The sequence below is a fragment of the Siphateles boraxobius genome, unplaced genomic scaffold, assembly GCF_051911475.1.
Source record: "Siphateles boraxobius isolate OS27281-9 unplaced genomic scaffold, OSU_SipBor_1 7, whole genome shotgun sequence".
In the NCBI taxonomy this organism is placed as follows: domain Eukaryota; kingdom Metazoa; phylum Chordata; class Actinopteri; order Cypriniformes; family Leuciscidae; genus Siphateles; species Siphateles boraxobius.
In genome coordinates, this window is record NW_027509197.1 from 1,398,993 (window position 1) to 1,420,325 (window position 21,333).

The 21,333-nt window shown below is 36.7% G+C and overlaps 1 protein-coding gene and 2 long non-coding RNA genes across 9 annotated transcripts in view; 1 reads left to right on the forward strand and 2 right to left on the reverse strand.

Moving 5' to 3' along the window:
- ubr3 (ubiquitin protein ligase E3 component n-recognin 3) overlaps positions 1 to 5,609 on the reverse strand; it is an 81,718-nt gene extending 76,109 nt beyond the window's left edge. For 2 of the 6 annotated variants that reach the window (XR_013197052.1, XM_077215134.1), the window contains exons 1-2: positions 5,103 to 5,608; positions 149 to 288 (exon numbers count right to left, since the gene is read on the reverse strand). Coding sequence is in view for 5 of the 6 variants with exons in the window: in XM_077215134.1 (XP_077071249.1) it covers positions 149 to 288; positions 5,103 to 5,539 (577 nt within the window). In the remaining variant the exon portion in view is untranslated. Of the gene's footprint in view, positions 1 to 148; positions 289 to 5,102 lie in introns of all 6 variants that reach the window. The other 4 variants (XM_077215138.1, XM_077215135.1, XM_077215137.1 and 1 more) reach the window with 3 other exon arrangements.
- Positions 5,610 to 12,558: 6,949 nt separating this feature from the next.
- Positions 12,559 to 15,632, forward strand: LOC143723151 (uncharacterized). The gene is made up of 3 exons (XR_013197053.1): positions 12,559 to 12,705; positions 13,690 to 13,789; positions 14,475 to 15,632. It is a non-coding gene; the product is annotated as an uncharacterized LOC143723151 (long non-coding RNA).
- A 1,704-nt stretch (positions 15,633 to 17,336) lies between these two features.
- LOC143723590 (uncharacterized) lies at positions 17,337 to 18,879 on the reverse strand. 2 transcript variants are annotated; one of them, XR_013197148.1, is made up of 3 exons: positions 18,771 to 18,879; positions 18,499 to 18,611; positions 17,337 to 17,586 (listed from the first exon to the last, which is right to left on the reverse strand). It is a non-coding gene; the product is annotated as an uncharacterized LOC143723590 (long non-coding RNA). The 2 variants fall into 2 exon arrangements; XR_013197147.1 differs by having other exon boundaries at positions 18,499 to 18,614.
- Positions 18,880 to 21,333: the final 2,454 nt, after the last annotated feature.

Below are 21,333 nucleotides of genomic sequence, written 5' to 3' on the forward strand. Positions count from 1 at the left end.
ATAGCTTTGTGGCCATGTAGTGTATTCCCATAAAATAACAGAATAGCCTTTAGCTGAACAATCTTGTGTGCCTGGGAAGCCATTTTATGGGGTCTTTAAAGAAGTTACAACAGCACAAGGGCATTGAGGTGTGATGTGATGTCCTCACCTGGTTCAGTGTAGCCGTCTCTCAGGTACTGAATGATAGTGATGATAAACCGCGGCAGCACCATTTCAGACATGAGCAGCAGATCCCAAGGGACTGATGGCACGTTCTCTCCCGTTTTTAACCGATGCCTACTACAAAACCTGTCACACAAGAGCATGAGAATTAGAATTGAACATGTAAGCAGAGTCATTTGCTGTTTACTATACAAAAAAAATCCTGTTTTCATTGTAATCAATAAAAATGTCTAACATTACAGACTTTTTTTTTTGTAAAGGTCAACAGATTGATGCACTACAAGCAACTACAATATGCAAGTCTTCAAGGCTGTCGCTAACATCATGGTGGTGGTGGTGTAGGCATAAAATAAGTGCTGGAACACTAGTTGATCCAGATCACCATAGAACAGTGACCACCAACTTTATCAGTGGTTTTCAATTAATTTCCCCCATATATAAAAAAATCTAAATCTTCAGTAAGGAGTACAAAGCCATGAAAAACCAAGCAGGGCAGAGGGAAATCACATCAATAAGAATCAGGGGTGGGGGGGACAAAAATGCATTTAAGTCATTTTATTTTGAAATGAACTATACAAATATTCAATGCCAACTTTAAGTTACTTAAACAGTTTTAAAGCACAAAACTCTTTATTTTAAGATTTTACTTCAGTATAGAAATATGCGAGTAGACTGGGAGTGTAGAAAGAAAGACTTGATGCCTCATGGGACTCAATGGTTGCTGTGATTGCCTTTTCCGTGAAAACAGTGATTCTGATTGGTGGATTTCTGTTCTGGATTATGGGAAGTGTATTTCTCCTCACAAAAAAACTGGCTATTAAAGTCACATGAAAATTAAGACAAATCTGTTTTTTTTGTTGTTTTTTTTTTCATATTTTGAAGTAAATCCGAGAATAAACAGCCTATCAAAAAAGTAAAATGTAATTTAAATTAGGGATGCACCGATATACATTTTGGCCGATAACGATAATTATATATATATATATATATATATATATATATATATATATATATATATATATAAGCCGATAACTGATATACTGGCCAATAAATCTAAATAAAAATTTTTATATAATTTCTGAGGGTAACAAAAACAAAAGTCTCACAATTAAAAATCATGTCCCAAGAACATTATTATAATTACATAATTTTATGTAGCCTATATGACAGGGATTCCAATCATATTTCAAGCCATTCAAAAACATCATGGAGAACAGTGCGCATCTGAAGCGTTTCAGTTGAAGGAAATAATACATTATTTATTGGCTTTAATATATCGGCCAAATTTTCTTATCGGACCGATAGCGATAACATTAAAAAATGACCGCGTCGACCGATACCGATATGGTGGCCCATATATCGTGCATCCCGTATTTAAATGAAGACAAAAAAATATTGTAAATTGTAATTTAGACTAAAAATGATTTGTAGTGTGCACCTCCCATCAAATAATCTCAAACTTTGATATGAAACCAAGTCTAAGCATTTTAATTTTAATCTGATTTTTCCCCCCCCCCCAAGTCATGCAACATGTAGCAGGACACTGAATGAGTTATTCACCTTGTCTGTCTACAGTGTTGTCTCAGCATTTACAGCACATATAATCTCACATATTACTGAGATAATGAGACTCACATAGATAGTGAACATCATCTCTAAACTTGGCAGTGAACAGGACTAAAAAGGCCATGAATTTCTTCTTTAAATAAGAGGTCAGATAATTAAGTTCAGTGTACCGTCACTATGAATAAGAAAGAACATGCGAGTAGTGTGACGTCAGTCTCCAGAGCAAAAGCAAAAGTGTCTCTTCACAGTAAACCTATAACCTCATTCCTGCAGAGCGGAACACTTCATGATAATTACACCCTTTCCTGATCAAATACAGAGAATCTTTTGAGCTCCAGCTGACAGCAGTCACACACAGTCCCATATCTGAATCTGTACATATTGAACTGTTGAAGTGAAGGCCCTGTGCAGTGTGAGAGAAGGAAGGGAAGAGACCTGTCACTGACCCTGTTGGGGGAGTTAAAAATAACCCAGTCTGTGGCACTCTCTGTAAGGCAGTGATCAAGTGCCACCGCCCAATCCACACTGACAGCCGGGGACACACACCAGCCCTTGTGTTAGTGCACGTGTATCAATCACTGCACAGCTGTGCCTGAAACCAGCAGAATCGCTTATACTCAAAACATTTTAATGGAAAGTACTTTTACCAGTTTTACTAGTAACCAGTAAAATAACGACAAGAATGTATACGCGTAACATGACCCAAAAATGTGTTGATTCGGAACGGCCTACAGAGTAACTGTAAATGAAACAGACTATTGGAGTGCGTTTTACAAGGAAATACTATTATTTTAGTCTTTCTACTTGAATTTCATGTTTAATTCAATGTTCTACTTGTCATTTCTTTGTAATTATTTGTGAAATGTACAAGCAATTTCTGAGTGAAAATTATTTTAAAGTAAATATTAGGTTACACTTTATTTCAATGGTCCACTTTAGACATGCTATTAACTGTAAGTAATTTTGCAACTACATGTCAACTACCAGTCAGTAGAGTATTAGTAGAGTATTGTCTGATTAATATCGGCTAATACTTTATAGTGATGCTCCCCAACAGATATTCTACTGACAAAAAATAACTTTGCAATTACATGTCAACTTACTCTACTAACATGAACCCTAACACCTAACAGTCTAACAATCTACTAATACTCCAATGAGTTGGTTGACATGTAGTTGAAAAGTTACTCGGTATCAGTAGAATGTCTAAAGAGGACCATCGAAATTAAGTGCAAACAAAAATTACATGTTTTTTTTTTCCAGTGTATAATCTGGCAATTCCGGTCACATCTTTGACACCCAAAACTTTTGATGATTTGGAGCATGCCCATGGTGCCCAAAACCGCTGCTGTGTGATGTTCAAAAATGTTTCTGACAAGGAACACACCTATTATATGATGCCAGGTTCACTAGCTTTGAGGGTGTTTTGCCCAAAATACTGCTGATTCAGAACAGCACAGGTAATGCTGGGACTCAAAACTGCTGCTAATTTGGAAATAGCCTACAGTGCCCAAAAATAATGCCGAACAAAAACACCCCTATAAATATCATGACAAAAATTATCCAGATGATTTGATGCTCAATAACTATGGCAGCCAGTTTGATTCAGGATGCATATGATGTGATGCCCCAATCAGTGAACTACGTTGGAGGCTATGATGGCCCAAAATGCTGCTGATTGCAGATGTGTCAGTGACACAATGCCGTAGGGCAGTGTTTCCCAATCCTATTCCTAGAGGCACACCAACACCAACGTTTTGGATGTCTCCCTAACGCCCGGTATTCATTGTATGATTTTGGACTGTCCTAGACGAAATATGACCAATCCAGGTGATTTCTGTTGTCATGGCTTCTAAATGGTGGTCCTCCGTCGTACAGTGAGAGAGGTTCAAAGACGTTGTCACGGCGACCAAAGATAGCATGCTGATGATGTTTTATTCAATAGGCGTCTTCATCGCTCAGTCTACATACATGTCATACCAAAGTTTATCAGATGTCGTAGAGTGTGATTTGTAACAATCTTATAGGATTGTACCAATTATGGTATCCATGTAGGCAGCTTACTAGATTTGAGACAATGATGCCTAATAAAATTTCCAGATCTGCCTATATGATTCCCAAAAATGTTGTCTAAGTATAGTCACTAGGTATGATACTATGATGCCCAAAAATCCTGCTTATTCGGGGGACTCCTATGATGGCGACATGCTGCTAAAACAGAACGCACCTATAATGTGATCAACAAGTTGTTGATGTTATAACAATGTTATGAGGTCCAAATTTTTTGCTGATTATGACTATAGAAGACAGTTTACAAGGTTTGAGACTATAGCTCCTTTTCCACCGTCAAGCCGAACGGTTCAAAGAACAGGAACAGTTCCAGTTGTATTTGTAGCTTGGTGCGGTGCGGCACGATTACAAATTCAAACGGTTTGGCCCGACGGTGGAAAAGTGGCTTGTGATAGCCAGAAATTCTCCAGATTCATTCAGAACTAATTTAATTTGTAAGATGATATCCAAATTCAATTGTTGTCTAGGTGGTCAGCAAGCTAACTGTGAAGAGTATGATCAGTACAATTTGGCTGCTGACTTTAGACATGCCTGGGTTTTTTGTATCATTGATGTAGAATTATAGCATTTGTTAATACTTTGCATTCCGTTTTTTTTTTACATAGTTTTTATTAATCTTCATTTATTAGTTATAGGCCTGTTTCACAGACAGGCCTTAGTTTAATTAGGACATTTAAGTAGCTTTTATAAACGTGGCTTAGGGAAACTGCAAGAGACTTATCCCAAAAATGCTTCTAATTTTGATTGCGCCTATAATATGATGCCCAAAACATCTGACAACTCGGGATGCACCTATATTATGATATCTAGGTATAGGCAGCTCACTAGGATTAATACTGAGAGGGCCAAAATGCCTGCTCATTCAGAACTCTCCTATGATGCCCAACATGCAGCTGAACCAGCACGCCAATGAAATAAAGACCAGGTAGACAGCTTGAACGTTCAATGTCCAAAAATACTGCACATTTAAAAATTCCCAACAATCTCACGTAATTAAAATTATGCTCCCTCAAATTCTGCTGCTGATATGGGACACGCATATGTTATGATGCCTAATAATAATAATAACAACAACAATAATGGCAAGATAGGCAGATCGCAATGACACTATGATCCCCAAAAACGCTGCTGACTTTGGTTGCCTACCGCCTATGATATGATATCCAAATCTGACTCGGGATGCGCCCATGCTATGCCACCCCTATAAAGCTGTCCGTGTAGTCAGACTCAGCTCACTGTCAAGGGTTTGAGACACAGCCCCTGTGAGTCAGTCAGTCAGATGTCCGCTCAGAGTGGATACTGACCCGCTCTCTTTCATCACGTTCCCGTCCCCGCAGTCACAGGCCCCGCCGGCCTGACTCCGGAACATGTTAAAATCATGGCCCGTGTGATCGCTGTTATTGAAGCACTCCGCACACAACGACATGCACGGAGAGATGCCGCAAGTCCGGCAACGGTAGGCTACGAAGTTGGCGGTCCACACCAGCCCACAGAGGGTGGCGTTATCGTAGGATCGGACGGTCCGGCAGAACTCGTCGAAAGCGTCCCCTCCGGCCAGCAGCCATTTACACCAGTCCAGCCCCTCCGGGTCCGGGTCCGAGCCGCGCTCCGGGTCCAGCACTGTGTCCAGCAGCTCCCGCAGCTGCCGCAGCCCCGAGCTGTTGTCGGCCCGCTGGAGGTCTGCCTTTAGGTGGGCGGCGGTGGATCTCTTATCCCGGCGCAGCAGCGACGCCGCCATCATGCTCTCCAGGTTTGTTGTGCTCACTTTATTTTGGTTGTCTTGTTGCTGTGTTCGCGAGGCATCTCGCGAGATCTTTGCAAAGCGGCACTGTGGTGTAGCAATAAACAGGGTGCTAAAAGGGGCGGGGCTCAATTTACATCTGAGTCATTTAGCGGACGCCTTTATCCAGCGCTAGCAATTTTTTTTTTTTTTTTTATGAACACAGAACAAGTAACAAACATTCATCCACAATTATTGTTTTTTAAGGAGGAATTTCTAATATATGTTTGGAGACATTAAGAGGGATGAAAAGTCCCAAAAGCAGTGTATTTGGTTTTAAAATTTGAAAAACTTCCTACTCCCCTACTTTCTTTTCCTTTTTTTCTCTTTCTCTTTACTTTGTCTTTAGCTTACTTAGTCTTTAACTACTGTTGGGAATGGTAGGCTATGTATATTGTGATGTGGTGATTGAATGTAAGCTCAGTCTTGTTTGTAAAACGTTCAGTTATTAATGCCTTTCTGTTAATGTTCTACAAATAGAATAAAAAAAACACATAGCATACCACACAATAGTACAAAACAAAGTGTTACATTAATTGGTAACAGGTGATCCGAAAATGACATCCTACTATTTTAAACAGTGGGCTATGTTAATGTTTTTAGCATTTTCAGATAAGAGAAAAGACAGTCAAATTCTAATATAAACACCTTAAAGACTGTGGATGAGTTTGCAAATAGCCTAGGCTACAATTTCGACAGCAGTATTAATCTATTCAAGCTCTCTGTTAGCTTTCGTTTTCATAATAGCCTAATAATATATTTTAATGTAAAAATTTTAATCTAAAATAGTATTCAATTTTATTTAATATTTAATAATAGGCTTTTTCAGTGGAGGAATCCGTGTGTTGAGCCGACAAGCGCCTTCTAGCGGAATCAGATGTTTTTTTATGTCAGCAAATGAGCCCGATCGAGTGTTTGGTGTTTCTCGCGAGGTTGTAGGTGTAATTAGTAGGCTTGTTTGAGATGCGCCTTGCCTCGCCTGAAATTTAGTCGAGAGTAGGCGGCTGCAGTGAGAGGAGGAGTGAAAAAAGTGCAGGCAAGCCGGACAGTTCTCGCTTCTCGCAGTGGATCTGACACCTGCGAGATCAATGATGGATATCGCGGGATTCACGGGATTCACGCTCGTGCACAGTGTTGCTAATAAACTGGATGTAATTTAAGTTCTGTTGCCTTTATATGAAAATTAATATAATGAACAAGACAATAACAAGTACTTTTTTATTTAATTCCATTCCAAATAAGTGTTTATCAATCATTTTTTCTTTAATACAGACATAGGCTGTGACATGGATGTTTTTTTTTGTGTGTGTTTTTTTAAATAATAAAATGACCTTGCATAACTCATAGAGATCGCACTGTCCGAGAGTACATACACGTAAAACATGATATCCGAGTTTTAAAATCAAACATTTTAAAAGAGAACAATACATCGCGGTTGTTTAAACCAATCAAAATTAAGCTGTGTCGTCAGCAAGTCGTTTCCCATCATGCTTTTGATCAGCGCAGTCGGTGGAGAGCAACTGCGCGCGACTGCAGAATCCGACACGTGCGCCTTGCGCTCGCGAGAGCTTTTTGACACACGTCAGCATGACATCAGAGCAAGGCGTACCGCACTCGGACACAGGGGCGCAGTAAAGGGGGGGTAAACGATGACGATTCTCGGGGCCCATGACTAAGAGGGGGCCCAGAGAAGCCCCCAATAAAATTGTGGTGCTAAAAAAATATATTTTATAGTAAAACTAATTAACTTTAAATTATTCTATTTGCTGTTTCCTGGTGTCAAAAAATGTATTTGTTTAGGAAACACAAAAAGTCCGTGGGCCCCTCTCCCCCTCTCGATTATCTTAAAATGGTTCAGTCCGCCCAAATTGTATTCAGGCAACGTATTTTACGCTCTGATTGTGTGAGACGTAAGTTACACGCTAGGACAGATACGGCTTGAAATCGTTCATTCTCGGATGCGGTGCCGCTAAGCGAAATGAGGTCTTGCGCACCGAACTTGTCACTTTTGCCGCGCTCGTGCGGACGCTATAAACTTTACTCCGTGTCAGCGCGCGCTCTGATCGGTAAAGGTGCACAGACCTCTCCCGAATCATCTCCAGCACTCAGCCTCCGCCTCCGTTTCCCTCGTAAGCTGATATTAGTATTTAAACATTCTCTATGATAATTTTTTTTAAATGACACAGTCTCTTTCTCTCAGTCTCATACACACACATTCTCTTTCTCTCACACATATGTAGGCTAGTTATAAACTCTTTAGACTTTTAATGATTAGTGCTTTATTTTTAAAGTTTGTGGTTAAGAATCGTGTAAAAAAAATCGCTTATTTTGGGGATGGATTCCGGGAAATCTCCCTTATTTTCAATGTTGACAGCTATGGCGTACGCACGCTTTGCATAGACAGTAAAAGAAAGGACGCTTTGTAGATAGATAGTTTCAGACAAAAAACTTAGTCTCAACACATTTGAGCTGACAAACAGCAGCATATTTACAACAGTCTGAAACAGGTGTAGGCTGAAGCTCTTGCTTATACCCTTTTTTGAAAACCTCTCATATATAAAAAATAAAAGTAATTATCATTATAATCTTGACAAACAAATCTAAACAGAATACAATTTTTTTATTTCCTATAAATACAGTTGCACCATCCAAAATACAACAAAAACAGTTTGTTCATTTATCGCTCTTTAAATTGTTTCATATAGTTTCATTGCATTATTTTTAAATAATTTCTTTAACTTGCTAAGTGTCCCACGTTTTTTTAATTCCTCATCACAGCTGTTCCATAGATTTACACCTTTAACTGAAATACAATGGTATTTTGCATTGGTCCTCACTTGGTTCTTTTTGAATATACAAGTTCCCCTTAAGTCATGTTGGCATTCTCTTTCTGTGAACAACCCTTGGATACTTTCTGGCAATTGATGTTTTTTTGCTTTGTACATGATTTGTCATGTTTTAAGTTCTACTAATTCTTTAAACTTTAAAGCCTTTAATTCAATAAAAAGGGAGTTTGTTGGCTCCCTATTGGTGGTTTTCTTTACTATTCGTATGGCTCTCTTTTGAAGGATAAATATTGGGTCAGTGTTTGTTTTATATGTATTTCCCCATACTTCCACACAATAAGTAATGTATGGAAGCACAAGGGAACAATACAAAGTATATAATGATTTTTCATTTAAGAGATCTTTAACTATATACAATATTGCGATTGAATTGATATCTTGTTCAGATATATGGGGCTTCCAATTTAAATTGTCTATAATCACTCCAAGAAATGTAATAGCTGACACCCTTTCTATTTCAACTTCATTAATCATTAATTTTCCTATTGTATTCGATAAACGATTACCAAATACAATAAATTTTGTTTTCCTTATATTTAATGTTAGTTTATTCGAATCAAACCAATTTTTTAGCAGTACCATTTCTTTTTCCATTGTATCCAGAAGTTGTTTCAGATTGTCACCAAAACAAAATAAGTTTGTATCATCTGCAAATAATATAATTTTAATACTTTGGAAACCTCACATATATCATTAATGTATAACAGAAAAAGCAATGGGCCCAGCACAGAGCCTTGGGGAACCCCACATGTTACCTGCACCAATTGTGACTTGCAATTATCTATTTTGACATATTGATGCCTTTTCTCTAAGTAATTACTTATCCAAGAGTGAGCTACCCCTCTTACTCCATATTTTTTCAGTTTCTCTAGTAATATGTCATGTTCGACAGTGTCAAATGCTTTTTTAAGATCTAAAAATACCCCAACTGTGCATTGTTTATTTTCTATTGCGTTAGATATTTTTTCCACAAAATCTATTAATGCATGTGAGGTTGTTCTATTAATTCTAAACCCATATTGTTGCTTGCTTAGTATATCGTATTTTATAACAAAATCATTTAATCTTATGTAAAATAAATTTTCCAATATTTTTGGAAAATTGTGAAAGCAAAGAAACGGGCTTATAGTTTGAAAAGGTATTTCTATCTCCAGTTTTATATATGGGTATAACTTTAGCTATTTTAATTTTTTTTAGGAAATATACCATTTTGAAGAGACAAATTGCATATATGTACCAGGGGTTTCTCAACACACTCGATAATATGTTTTACTACAGACATATCCATGTCATTCCAGTCAGTTGACTTCTTATTTTTAAATGATCTGACAATATCAATTATTTCTTTTCCATCTGTTCCTCTTATAAAAATTGATTGCTTATTTACACTACCCGTTTCTCTTTCCGTTCTACTTTTCTTATCAATTCCTACAATCTCCCCAGCCAGACTACATGTACATGAGGCCCCAGGTCTCTACGGTAGCATTTTTCGACAAGTTAGCACGTTTCGACAGGGTGCAGCGGGTGCACGGCTTTGTATTACAGAGGACAAATTACGGGTGAGGACATGGAGTTCAATTTTCTGATTGACTTAAATATATGAGAATGATAGTCAAAATACCATAAAAGCGCATGATTTTATGTAAATTAATATGAAAAAAGTCTCAGCTGTGTTGGGGGCCCTGTCAAGATTCTTTTCATGGGGCCCAAAATCCTTAGCAGCGCCCCTGCTCGGACACATTTTTAACCGGCATGCATTACGCGCTGATCACCGGTGATCGGTTCTGCGCAGATTTTGCTCATCTCAAACAAGCCTAGTGTATTTCGCGTTTTTCTCGCGATGCGTTGTCGTTTGATTTATATACAGTGGGCTGGACGGCAGGCAGTGGCGGAGCCAGAGGGGGGTCCGGGGTGCGGTATTTTTTTTCACAGGATGGTAGGGGAAGACTCATGAATATTCATTAGGGAACTCATCCCTGATTGGTCTTAACCCCAGTGACTGGTAGGTTTAGGGGCGGGGTTAGGGGTAGGTCATCAGACCCCCAGTCAGGGGTAGGTTTAGGGGCGGGGTTAGGGGGTAGGTCTTCAGACCAATCAGGCATGAGTTCCCTAATGAATATTCATGAGTCTTCCCCTACCATCCTGTGAAAAAAAATATCGCGTCCGGGGTGGCACTGGACACCCCTGACATGCGATTGGCCACCCCGGTTGCCACCCCAAAATTTTATTTGCTACTGGCAGTTGCTGATCGCCGGCAGCGCTGCGCGCGCAGTTTTCAAACGGACGAGCAGAGGACGAGAGATGGTTGCAAGATACCGAACTTCACCGAATAAGAAAACATCATATTTGAAGTAAGCTTTTAAGGTTTAGCATCAGGGTGGTTTGCTCCCAATAGCCTACATTAGGTCTAATACACGCATATACAGTACCTTGCCTTGTGTACATTACAGCAGGCTATACAAATGTTCTAGCTAATGTGAGGATAGGAGATCAAAACTCAGGCAAAGAAGAGCAGAAACAAGCAATATCATAATGCGATCAGTATAGGACTATGAAGCTTTTTGGGTGTAGGTTGTTGATGGACCCGATCTACTGTGTTTTGATCATCATTATGAATCTGATCTAGATGTAGCAGCTAGTCTTTGATAAAAATGAGATTTTCTCCGCTTTTTGCTCATGTTGCTTTTTATGAAACTTGCCAACATTCAAGTCGTGAGCTTAGAATTATACGGTTCTATCTCTACTTTTGGTCGAAATTGAGTTTTTGACATAATCTTATCCACTGGGTGTTTATTAATGCCTGTGTGGGGTTATTTTTGTAAAAAAAAAATTTTTTTTTAGTAGTTATTAATAAAATAAAAAGGTTCCATCTCACAAAACAGGAGGGATGTAAAAACTTTGATGCTCAATTTCTCAGAACTAGCAGCTACCCTAAACGGAGATAGAACTGTATAATTCTAAGCTCACGAAGTGTTAATTAAAAAAAAGATGCACGAAGCTAGAATAACATTATTTTTTAGTTTTATGTTTTAAAAGCACAGGGTTTGTTCTTTCTTTTGGTATGTTCAGATATTCATACAACAAAATATTCTGGGGTGCCATGAAATTGTGAAAATTACCAAAACAACATTTTTTTTATACTGGCGAGAAAGAGTTAAATGTTGGTAATTGGATGATTTTTAGAATTTTGAATATGATTGGAATCATATTTTAAATTTGTCATATTTTTGAACAGGGTCAATTAAACAGGAAAAGAAAGGGAGAGATTTTTTTAAAAAAATAAGCACAAACATAGTCCAGTCATTTTATGAAAAAAAGGTTGAACAAATTGCAACAGAAGCAAACTCAAATAATTTTGTATCCTCATTATGTCCTGAGTAAGGAAACAAAGTCCCTAAGAATCCCATTAGGGGAAAGTTTCGAAATCTGTTTCTGGGGATTCACTTTTTATTTTACTTACCTTTTGTCTTCTGCATTCTCCTTACCCTTGTCTCCTGTTCTTCCCTTAGACTCGTCCCCCAGAAACAGTCGCACTGACCCAGCCCCAAACCCCATCTCTGCAATAATTAGAAAAGGCTGGTTTCTAAAGTACTTCTTCCTGCCTCTATGTATTAATGTACATGCAACCCAGGCTCATGGGAAATACGTTACTCTGCCTACATTTTTGCAAAACCTAAAATACGTACCTCCAGGTACGTTTCCCTGCACTTTTCGGGTGAAAAGTCCACTAGAGGCGCTAAGTGGTATCATTTTTTCTCCGTTCCAGATGGTTAAATAAAGTTTATAAAAACAATAATATGAGTAATGTACAGACTTCTCAGTAGGCCTATACACTCATTTTAATATAAATTAGGATTTTTTCCCACGCTTTTGAGGTGCCACACAGCCCAGTCTCACGGCAGTTCGTGATATGGTCACGTCATTTAATCTACTGGTTCGTGATACGGACACGTTTATTTCGTTATTTTCGTGATATCAGCATTTTTATTTATTTATTTAATATATTTATTTGTTTACTAATGTAATGCACGATTATTTCTGCCAGTCGGGCAGCTGTTTAATCGACATTTATTCACGATATCTTATCATGTTTATGTATTTATTTTAATGTTATTATTTCGGTCTTATTGCCAGGGACGCTGGACTGCTTTGCTGTTTATTGATTTAAAAAAAAAAAGTATAAACGACTACACGAATTTTATCAGTAGGAAATCGCGTTGAAGAAGTCTCCTTCCGAACACATCGCGATATTTGGCATCAGTTCATGTGTGCCAGATGTTGGTGAGTAGCAAAATACACTGTCCTAATAATGTTTGATATATTGTCTTTTCTGATGGTCGAAATGAATCAGATTAGCTCATGTTCAGTCACTGCATTATCTGTCATCTCCACGGAGGCTTTGCGTTTCATTGCTTTCTAATTCAAAACAGGGTGATTAAACACTATCTGTCACGTGACGTGCTACAGGCCTAGACCTTCTATCAGTTAATCATATTCATATTAGGTTTAAAGTAAGTTAGTACAATTAGTTCCAAAGTGGTATTTGTAGTAGAATCACAGTAAAAACAACACTTACCTTGCTTTTACCACAGTAGCCTTAGTTTTACTGTGATAGATGTGGTAAAAGGACAGTAACCACAAAACTTACCACACTTTTACCACATTATTTGTAGTTTTAATGTGATATTTTTTGTAAATGCATATTAACCACAACACTTACCATGCTTTTACCACATTATTTGTAGTTTTAATGTGATATTTGTTGTAAATGCACACAACACTTACCATGCTTTTACCACATTATTTGTAGTTTTAATGTGATATTTGTTGTAAATGCACAGTAACCACAACACTTACCATGCTTTTACCACATTATTTGTAGTTTTAATGTGATATTTGTTGTAAATGCACAGTAACCACAACACTTACCATGCTTTTACCACATTATTTGTAGTTTTAATGTGATATTCGTTGTAAATTCACAGTAACCACAACACTTACCATGCTTTTACCACAGTAACCTTAGTTTTACTGTGATAGGTGTGGTAAAAGGACAGTAACCACAAAACTGTCCGTGCTTTTACCTCAGTATTGGTAGTTTTAAAGTGATATTTGTTGTAAATTCATATTAATCACAACACTTATCATGCTTTTAATGCCAAATAATGTAACAAGAAATATTTGTAAGGTAAATCAGTAATTTTTCCATTAAATAATCCAATTTATTTTACATAATGATATTTTCTTTTCTCTTTTTTTTTTCAGCTGAAAAGACCAAAAGGGCCTTTCGGACTCAGTCAGCTAATTATTGTTTGAGGAGAAGTAAACGGGAGACGAAAAGCTACAAAGGCAAATATTCGCAATGGTATGTATGTGTTGGTTTTAACCCTAAATCAAACATTTCATCTATTATTTATTTTTATTTATTTTATTTATTATTTGTTGTTTCTTAAACCTTTTCTTACAAAACCCATAGCCCAATCAGTACAAACATAGTCTCAAAGTCTTAATAATTCACAAGATTTAACAAGTTGTCAAATTCGTACAATACTTGTACATAATCATGCAGCTTTTACTTCTTGTGCTGTCAATGGCTAGTGCCTCAATTCCTGTACATATTTATCTCCATATTTGTAAATCAGTTGCGCACCTTCTTGGAAAGTAGTCGGATGTCCCATACACTGTCAGAAAAGTTTATATTAATTGCATTGTATTCATTAAAATTATTACAAATTGGACCCTGTCTGTTGATGTTCCAATGATACATGATGTCTCTCCACAACTCATAACCTTCCTCTGTTTGCAAGAGTGCAAAAGCTAATCTGACTTGTCACATGACATCAGATACTCGATTATTTTGTCGTAATCAGATCAGTTACACTGCTGATAACTGTCCCGCTTGCATGTAAATCATGTTTTTTTTTTTTAAACAAGTTTATATGATTATTGCTTGCTATTAAAGACATACTTGTTTTCGTAGAAATGACCACATATCAGTGAGCTTGTTACATAAATGCATTTAACATTTAATTATGCAATACTCCTTACAGAAAAATATCCCACAGTTATGGATAAACTCACAACATCATCATCAAGTCCTGTGCTGGGCACATTGGGCAACAAGTGTCCTCCAACGTATTCGATCCGTGGACCAGTTCTCCTCATCTTCCCATGGGACACTGACATTCTTCTGGTCTTCATGAAACATCTGTCTCCATGTCTTCCTTGGTCTTCCCTGTCTCCTGCATCCTCCTAGTGGTGTCCACTTCATAACTGTTTTTGGGTGGTGTAGTTTGGGCATGCGTAGGATGTGTCCAGCGAGGTGCTCCCTTTTTTTCTGTCACAGTTTCTGAAAGTCTTTATGTGGAGTCCCACTCTTATGATCTCTGATATATGCAGAACCATTATTTAAGTTTTGGTAAAGGACATATTCATTGACATCCATTAGTTCTAGTCATGCAGCGACTTCATGACAATAGTCAAATGTATATTTCGGCAAGTGTATATAGCAGGTGTTTGTCCGAACAATTGAAGATAGTGAGAGTGTTCAGGAAAACCTTTTAAAACAAGCAATATTCATGGAGTTCTGTTTGGTGCTGAAAGAGTATTACAGAAATGACACTTGACAACTGGACATTATTCTGTGAGTTTGTTACCTTTACATTTAGATGGACTTAATGTCTTACATTTAGCTTCATTAAACCTTCGATTACAGTGGTCACTATTTATCCACTATAACTACATCTATGTTATCATTGAATGACTACCTGGTTAATGTAATTGTAATACAGGCCTACCTGTGAATGTATTTTATAGAAGCATTTTCTTGCTGACATTTATAATAATTAACTATTTTAGGTTTCCTTTCATTTAGTTACAATAAAAGTGACCAATAATCACAAGGATATAGAATTAAAGTTGAGAATGTAAAATGTTGTGCTTAAGTTTTCACCTATTTGTTCTTTAAAGGGAAGAAACAAATATATTTTCACATAACAAAGTTGAATCTCATCTTGTGGTTTGTAAAAATATAACTTCATCAGCGATTTTTTTAAATAACTGTATGTGTCACTATAATAGATTGCCCCTGTATCTGGATTTTATGTTTTGTTTACAATTATCTGATTTTTATTCTGTTGTGGATTAGTTTTGGCACTACATTTGTCTTTAAACAGTTTGACATTAAATATTGGAATTTGTTTTAAAAATTGTGTGCATTCATTATGCTTTTGTTACATTTTGTTATATAATATACTGGATATACTATACATACATTGTAAATGTTAGTAGCACTTTAGTACATGCAATTATCTTTAATTAAAAAAACTGCAAACTACCCTGCCATTGTGCCATTGCTTTCTCTTTCAAATGTATGCATCAGTCTAATCAAATAAGCAAATTTGTGTCATGATCATATGAATCCAACGTTTTTGGATGGTAACCACACAAAGGAGTCTTTTTGTTTTTAAATGTGAGTTTTATAATTTAATAAGAAACAATTCATATTTAACAGCCCAAATATTAAATATTTAAGGAATCTATCCCTGCAGCCGGAACTGGAAGAGATCTGTCATCATTTACCATAATTGGGCAAGTAAGTGTGACGCATCTGTTCAGCTGGGTTGTTATTGGCTGTGACTTTATCGCAGAACTCGCTGTGATTGGACTATCTTTTAACCCATATAAAACGGCGCTTCATGTTACAAAGTATGTTTTGGTGTTATTATTACGTTAGTTATACCTTAAGGTAACTAGAAAGTGTCTCTATGTTGTGAGAAATTTCTCTTTTACCGAGATCCCAACCCTAACCCTAAGCATGTCTGCACATTTCAATGAACTACAGCACAAGGCTTCCTGTTCCATTGATATAATGACAGAGATATGTGGGTAATGTAGTTTAAAACGTTTAGTAATGAAACAGTAAATGTTAAATAAATAATATCTTTAATGGGCAACTGGATATCTAAATTTGTTAATTGTGCAAACCTTTATGATATATATGAGGGATAGGTTGCAATTTGATATTTTACTGCGAGCACTTTTAAAATAACCTTTATGCCAGCTTGCCATATATGTCTGAAAACTGTGCCCAACATTATTTAGTAAACATAGCATAAGCAGTTGTCCTTCATATTGTCTCTTTGATACACTAACCGGACTTTGAGTTACAGCCATTTGAAATGTGCTTTCTTTTGCTCTTCTTGGGGCCATTGCTGGGCCCCTGAGGGTGGACGGGCAGTACAGTCTACACAGATTTTAGATTTTGAACTATTACTATATCACAAGGATAATGCACCGTTCAGTAAAACAACAAAACAGTGCCAAAATATCCTTTTCACCCCATCTGACTGCTGATTATTTGCCTGACATCAGTAATGTCTATGCTTTCATTTTAAATGCAGTAGTAGATGTACTAGAATGATCAACATGGATCATCTTCAATTATACTTAAAGTGTTTGTAGCAAGATAGCCCACTGCAGCCTCTTGTTATTCACACACCTTCTCTTTATTTCACTGAAAACTGGCATACATGCAAGTATGTGCAACTTTTGCTGCATTGTTGTCCCAAATATCATTAACCACAACAAAATGTTTATGTCCTAAGTAAAATAATTATGGTAATTAATTATATTTAGTTGTTTTTAAATTATGAACTAAGCTAAATAAGAAATTCAAATTTCTCAAATAAAATTCTGTCCCAAACACCACTTTCAATACACAATATTCACCATACTTTATTACACAACACTTTATTTGAGGACACAACATAAAGTTGATAAAGTAGCATAAAGACAAATGAGATTCAAGAAAAATAACAATGAGCCTTCAAAAATACATTAACATCAAATTAATCCATTCACAACTGCTGAAGCCACACAAATGAGTGCCAGAGAATCCTATTCAGTCACCTATGATACAGAAAACAGATTTTATATTGTGTTGGAAAAAATTAATTCAATATCACAGCTAAACTGGTTTCTTGCTCTTCCCTGTACGTCTCTATCGTGTTCGTGTTCTTCAGTTTGTTCGTGAAAACAGTTTGTTCAGTTGTGCCCTACAGTACAACTGATGAGCAGAAGATGTGATCACTGATGTGGTGTAGCTTTTTCTCAGAGGAAGAAGTCTCAACATCCCATCGTCAGGCGTTCTCCAGTCCTGCTCTGTAAGTAAAACAAAAAACACAAACAATTCAAATTAAACTGTTTAATGGACAGTCAGGTCAGCTTATGTTCTGTGTTATTTAAAGCTACATTGTGTAAGATTTTCTCCAATATAGCGGTGAAATTGTATAAGACTACCAACTGAATATTACTTTCTAGCCCCTCCCATTCCGAGGGCGTTTTAACTCCTACGGTGGCCGTATTATTATGAGTAATCTCCCCCTCGCATTCGTCACGGTGCCACTAAGTAAAGGCTCGAAAGGCGAAGCTTGAATTTCCAGGTATGTCCCTCTTTGGCTAATGTATTTTCAAGATGGAGGCGCAACATGGCTGCCGCCATTCGAGCGACTCGCTCATATGTATTCTGAATGGCAGATTCTACACTTACGAGAGTACTTGATTAGTTGGTGGAAGTAATTACACATGAATGAGCACATATAATTTTGAAAGAACAAAGTGTTTTTTTGCAAAGAATCAACATAAAAAATGACACAGTGTAGCTTTATTTAAAGCAGTGATGGGCTACTCTGGCCCTCAGCGTCCACTGTCCTGCAGATTTAGCTCCAACCTCGAACCATCCTGCCTATTGTCTACAAGTAAACCTGAAGACTTTGGTTAAAATGTTCAGATGTGCTCAATTAGGGTTGGAGGTAAACTCTCCACCTCAAAAAGGAGAACGCAAAAGGGCCAGAGTTGCCTGTTCCTTATTTAAATTTACAAAGCAGTAGTCAGTACATTATATAATATACACATTGAAGTATTATATATATATAATATTGCAGCACATAATATAAGCTAAGTACTGAAGAAAAACAGTTTAACCCATATAAAAATCGAGTGATAATCTGTACAATGTAAAATTGTCAAGATCAAATTATGTAATACACAGCATTGTTTGAATACAAGACATACCAATGGACTTGCGCACCTTTCTGTCTTCTTTGGGCACCAGATGTTTCTTCCTCACCCGAAACAAAGGACTTATTCGATTAGCTTGCGTTGATATAAGGACTGGTCTTCCTTCTCTGCTGTAAAACAAGAAAGTCTCCACTTACTCTATGTGCAATTACTATTGTTCTTGAAACATACCAATTAACACAGTTATAATTAAGTTAATTTACCATACGATTCAGGGGAGAACATTTGATGAGTAAATACTGATTGAAATATTATAGAAACTTTACCTGGGAAGGGCTGATCACGGCAAGATTTGCTGCGACTCACTAGTAGATCTTGTGAGGGTTGGTTCCTAAAAGAGCTGTTGAGTTTGATATTGTAGAGCTTTAAAAAAGACAATCCTGCAAAACAGAAAGGAAGGTCCTTTTAATACATTACTTGCAAGTAGTCAGTTTATATATAACATTAGGATTTATTTATGTAAGGAGTGTTGCATAATTATATATTAAAAGCATTTTTATGTAATAAGTTCACTGATATGTGAGCATTTCTATGAATAAAAATATGTCTTTAATAGCATGCAATAATCATATGAACTTAAAAAAGTGATTATGATAACATGACATAATATGTTACATGATAACGTAAAAAAACAACAACATGATTTACATGCAAGCGGGACAGTTATCAGCAGTGTAACTGATATGATTACGACAAAATAATCGAGTATCTGATGTCATGTGACAAGTCAGATTAGCTTTTGCACTCTTGCAAACAGAGGAAGGTTATGAGTTGTGGAGAGACATCATGTATCATTGGAACATCAACAGACAGGGTCCAATTTGTAATAATTATAATGAATACAATGCTATTAATATAAACTTTTCTGACAGTGTATGGGACATCCGACTACTTTCCAAGAAGGTGCGCAACTGATTTACAAATATGGAGATAAATATGTACAGGAATTGAGGCACTAGCCATTGACAGCACAAGAAGTAAAAGCTGCATGATTATGTACAAGTATTGTACGAATTTGACAACTTGTTAAATCTTGTGAATTATTAAGACTTTGAGACTATGTTTGTACTGATTGGGCTATGGGTTTTGTAAGAAAAGGTTTAAGAAACAACAAATGATTGATAAAATGTTTGATTTAGGCTTAAAACCAACACATACATACCATTGCGAATATTTGCCTTTGTAGCTTTTCGTCTCCCGTTTACTTCTCCTCAAACAATAATGAGCTGACTGAGTCCGAAAGGCCCTTTTGGTCTTTTCAGCTAAAAAGAGAGAAAAGAAAATATCATTATATATAATATATCGGATTATTTAATGGAAAAATTACTGATTTACCTTACAAATATTTGTTGTTTCATTATTAGAAATTAAAAGCATGATAAGTGTAGTGATTAATATGCATTTACAACAAATATCACTTTAAAACTACCAATACTGAGGTAAAAGCACGGACAGTTTTGTGGTTACTGTCCTTTTACCACACCTATCACAGTAAAACTAAGATTACTGTGGTAAAAGCATGGTAAGTGTTGTGGTTACTGTGCATTTACAACAAATATCACATTAAAACTACAAATAATGTGGTAAAAGCATGGTAAGTGTTGTGGTTACTGTGCATTTACAACAAATATCACATTAAAACTACAAATAATGTGGTAAAAGCATGGTAAGTGTTGTGGTTAATATGCATTTACAAAAAATATCACATTAAAACTACAAATAATGTGGTAAAAGTGTGTTAAGTTTTGTGGTTACTGTCCTTTTACCACACATATCACAGTAAAACTAAGGCTACTGTGGTAAAACCAAGGTTAGTGTTGTTTTTACTGTGATTCTACTACAAATACCACTTTGGAACTAATTGTACTAACTTACTTTAAACCTAATATGAATATGATTAACTGATAGAAGGTCTAGGCCTGTAGCACGTCACGTGACAGATAGTGTTTAATCACCCTGTTTTGAATTAGAAAGCAATGAAACGCAAAGCCTCCGTGGAGATGACAGATAATGCAGTGACTGAACATGAGCTAATCTGATTCATTTCGACCATCAGAATATACATTATATCACGCATTATTAGTACAGTGTATTTTCGACTACTTACCAACATCTGGGACACATGAACTGATGCCAAATATCGCGATGTGTTCGGAAGGAGACTTCTTCAACGCGATTTCCTACTGATAAAATTCGCGTAGTCGTTTATACTTTTTTTTTTTTTTTAAATCAACAGCAAAACAGTCCAGCTTCCCTGGCAATAAGACCGAAATAATAACATTAAAATAAATACAAATATAAACATGATCAGATATCGTGAATAAATGCCGATTAAACTGCTTTCTCTGCTGCAGCACGCCTGGCCGAAAGAATCGTGCATTACATTACTAAAAAAATAAATAGGCTAAATAAAAATGCTGATATCACGAAAATAATGAAATAAACGTGTCAGTATCACGAACCAGTAGATTAAATGACGTGACCATATCACGAACTGCCGTGAGACTGGGCTGTGTGGCACCTCAAAAGCGTGGAAATAATTCCTAATTTATATTAAAATGAGTGTATAGGCCTACGGAGAAGTCTGAACATTACTCATATTATTGTTTTTATAAACTTTATTTAACCATCTGGAACGGAGAAAAAATGATACCACTTAGCGCCTCTAGTGGACTTTTCACTCGAAAAGTGCAGGGAAACGTACCTGGAGGTACGTATTTCAGGTTTTGCAAAAATGTAGGCAGAGTAACGTATTTCCCATGAGCCTGGGTTGTGTACATGGGTAGTAGCCTAAATGTGTTCCATTCAGACCTTAACATTTAGTATTTT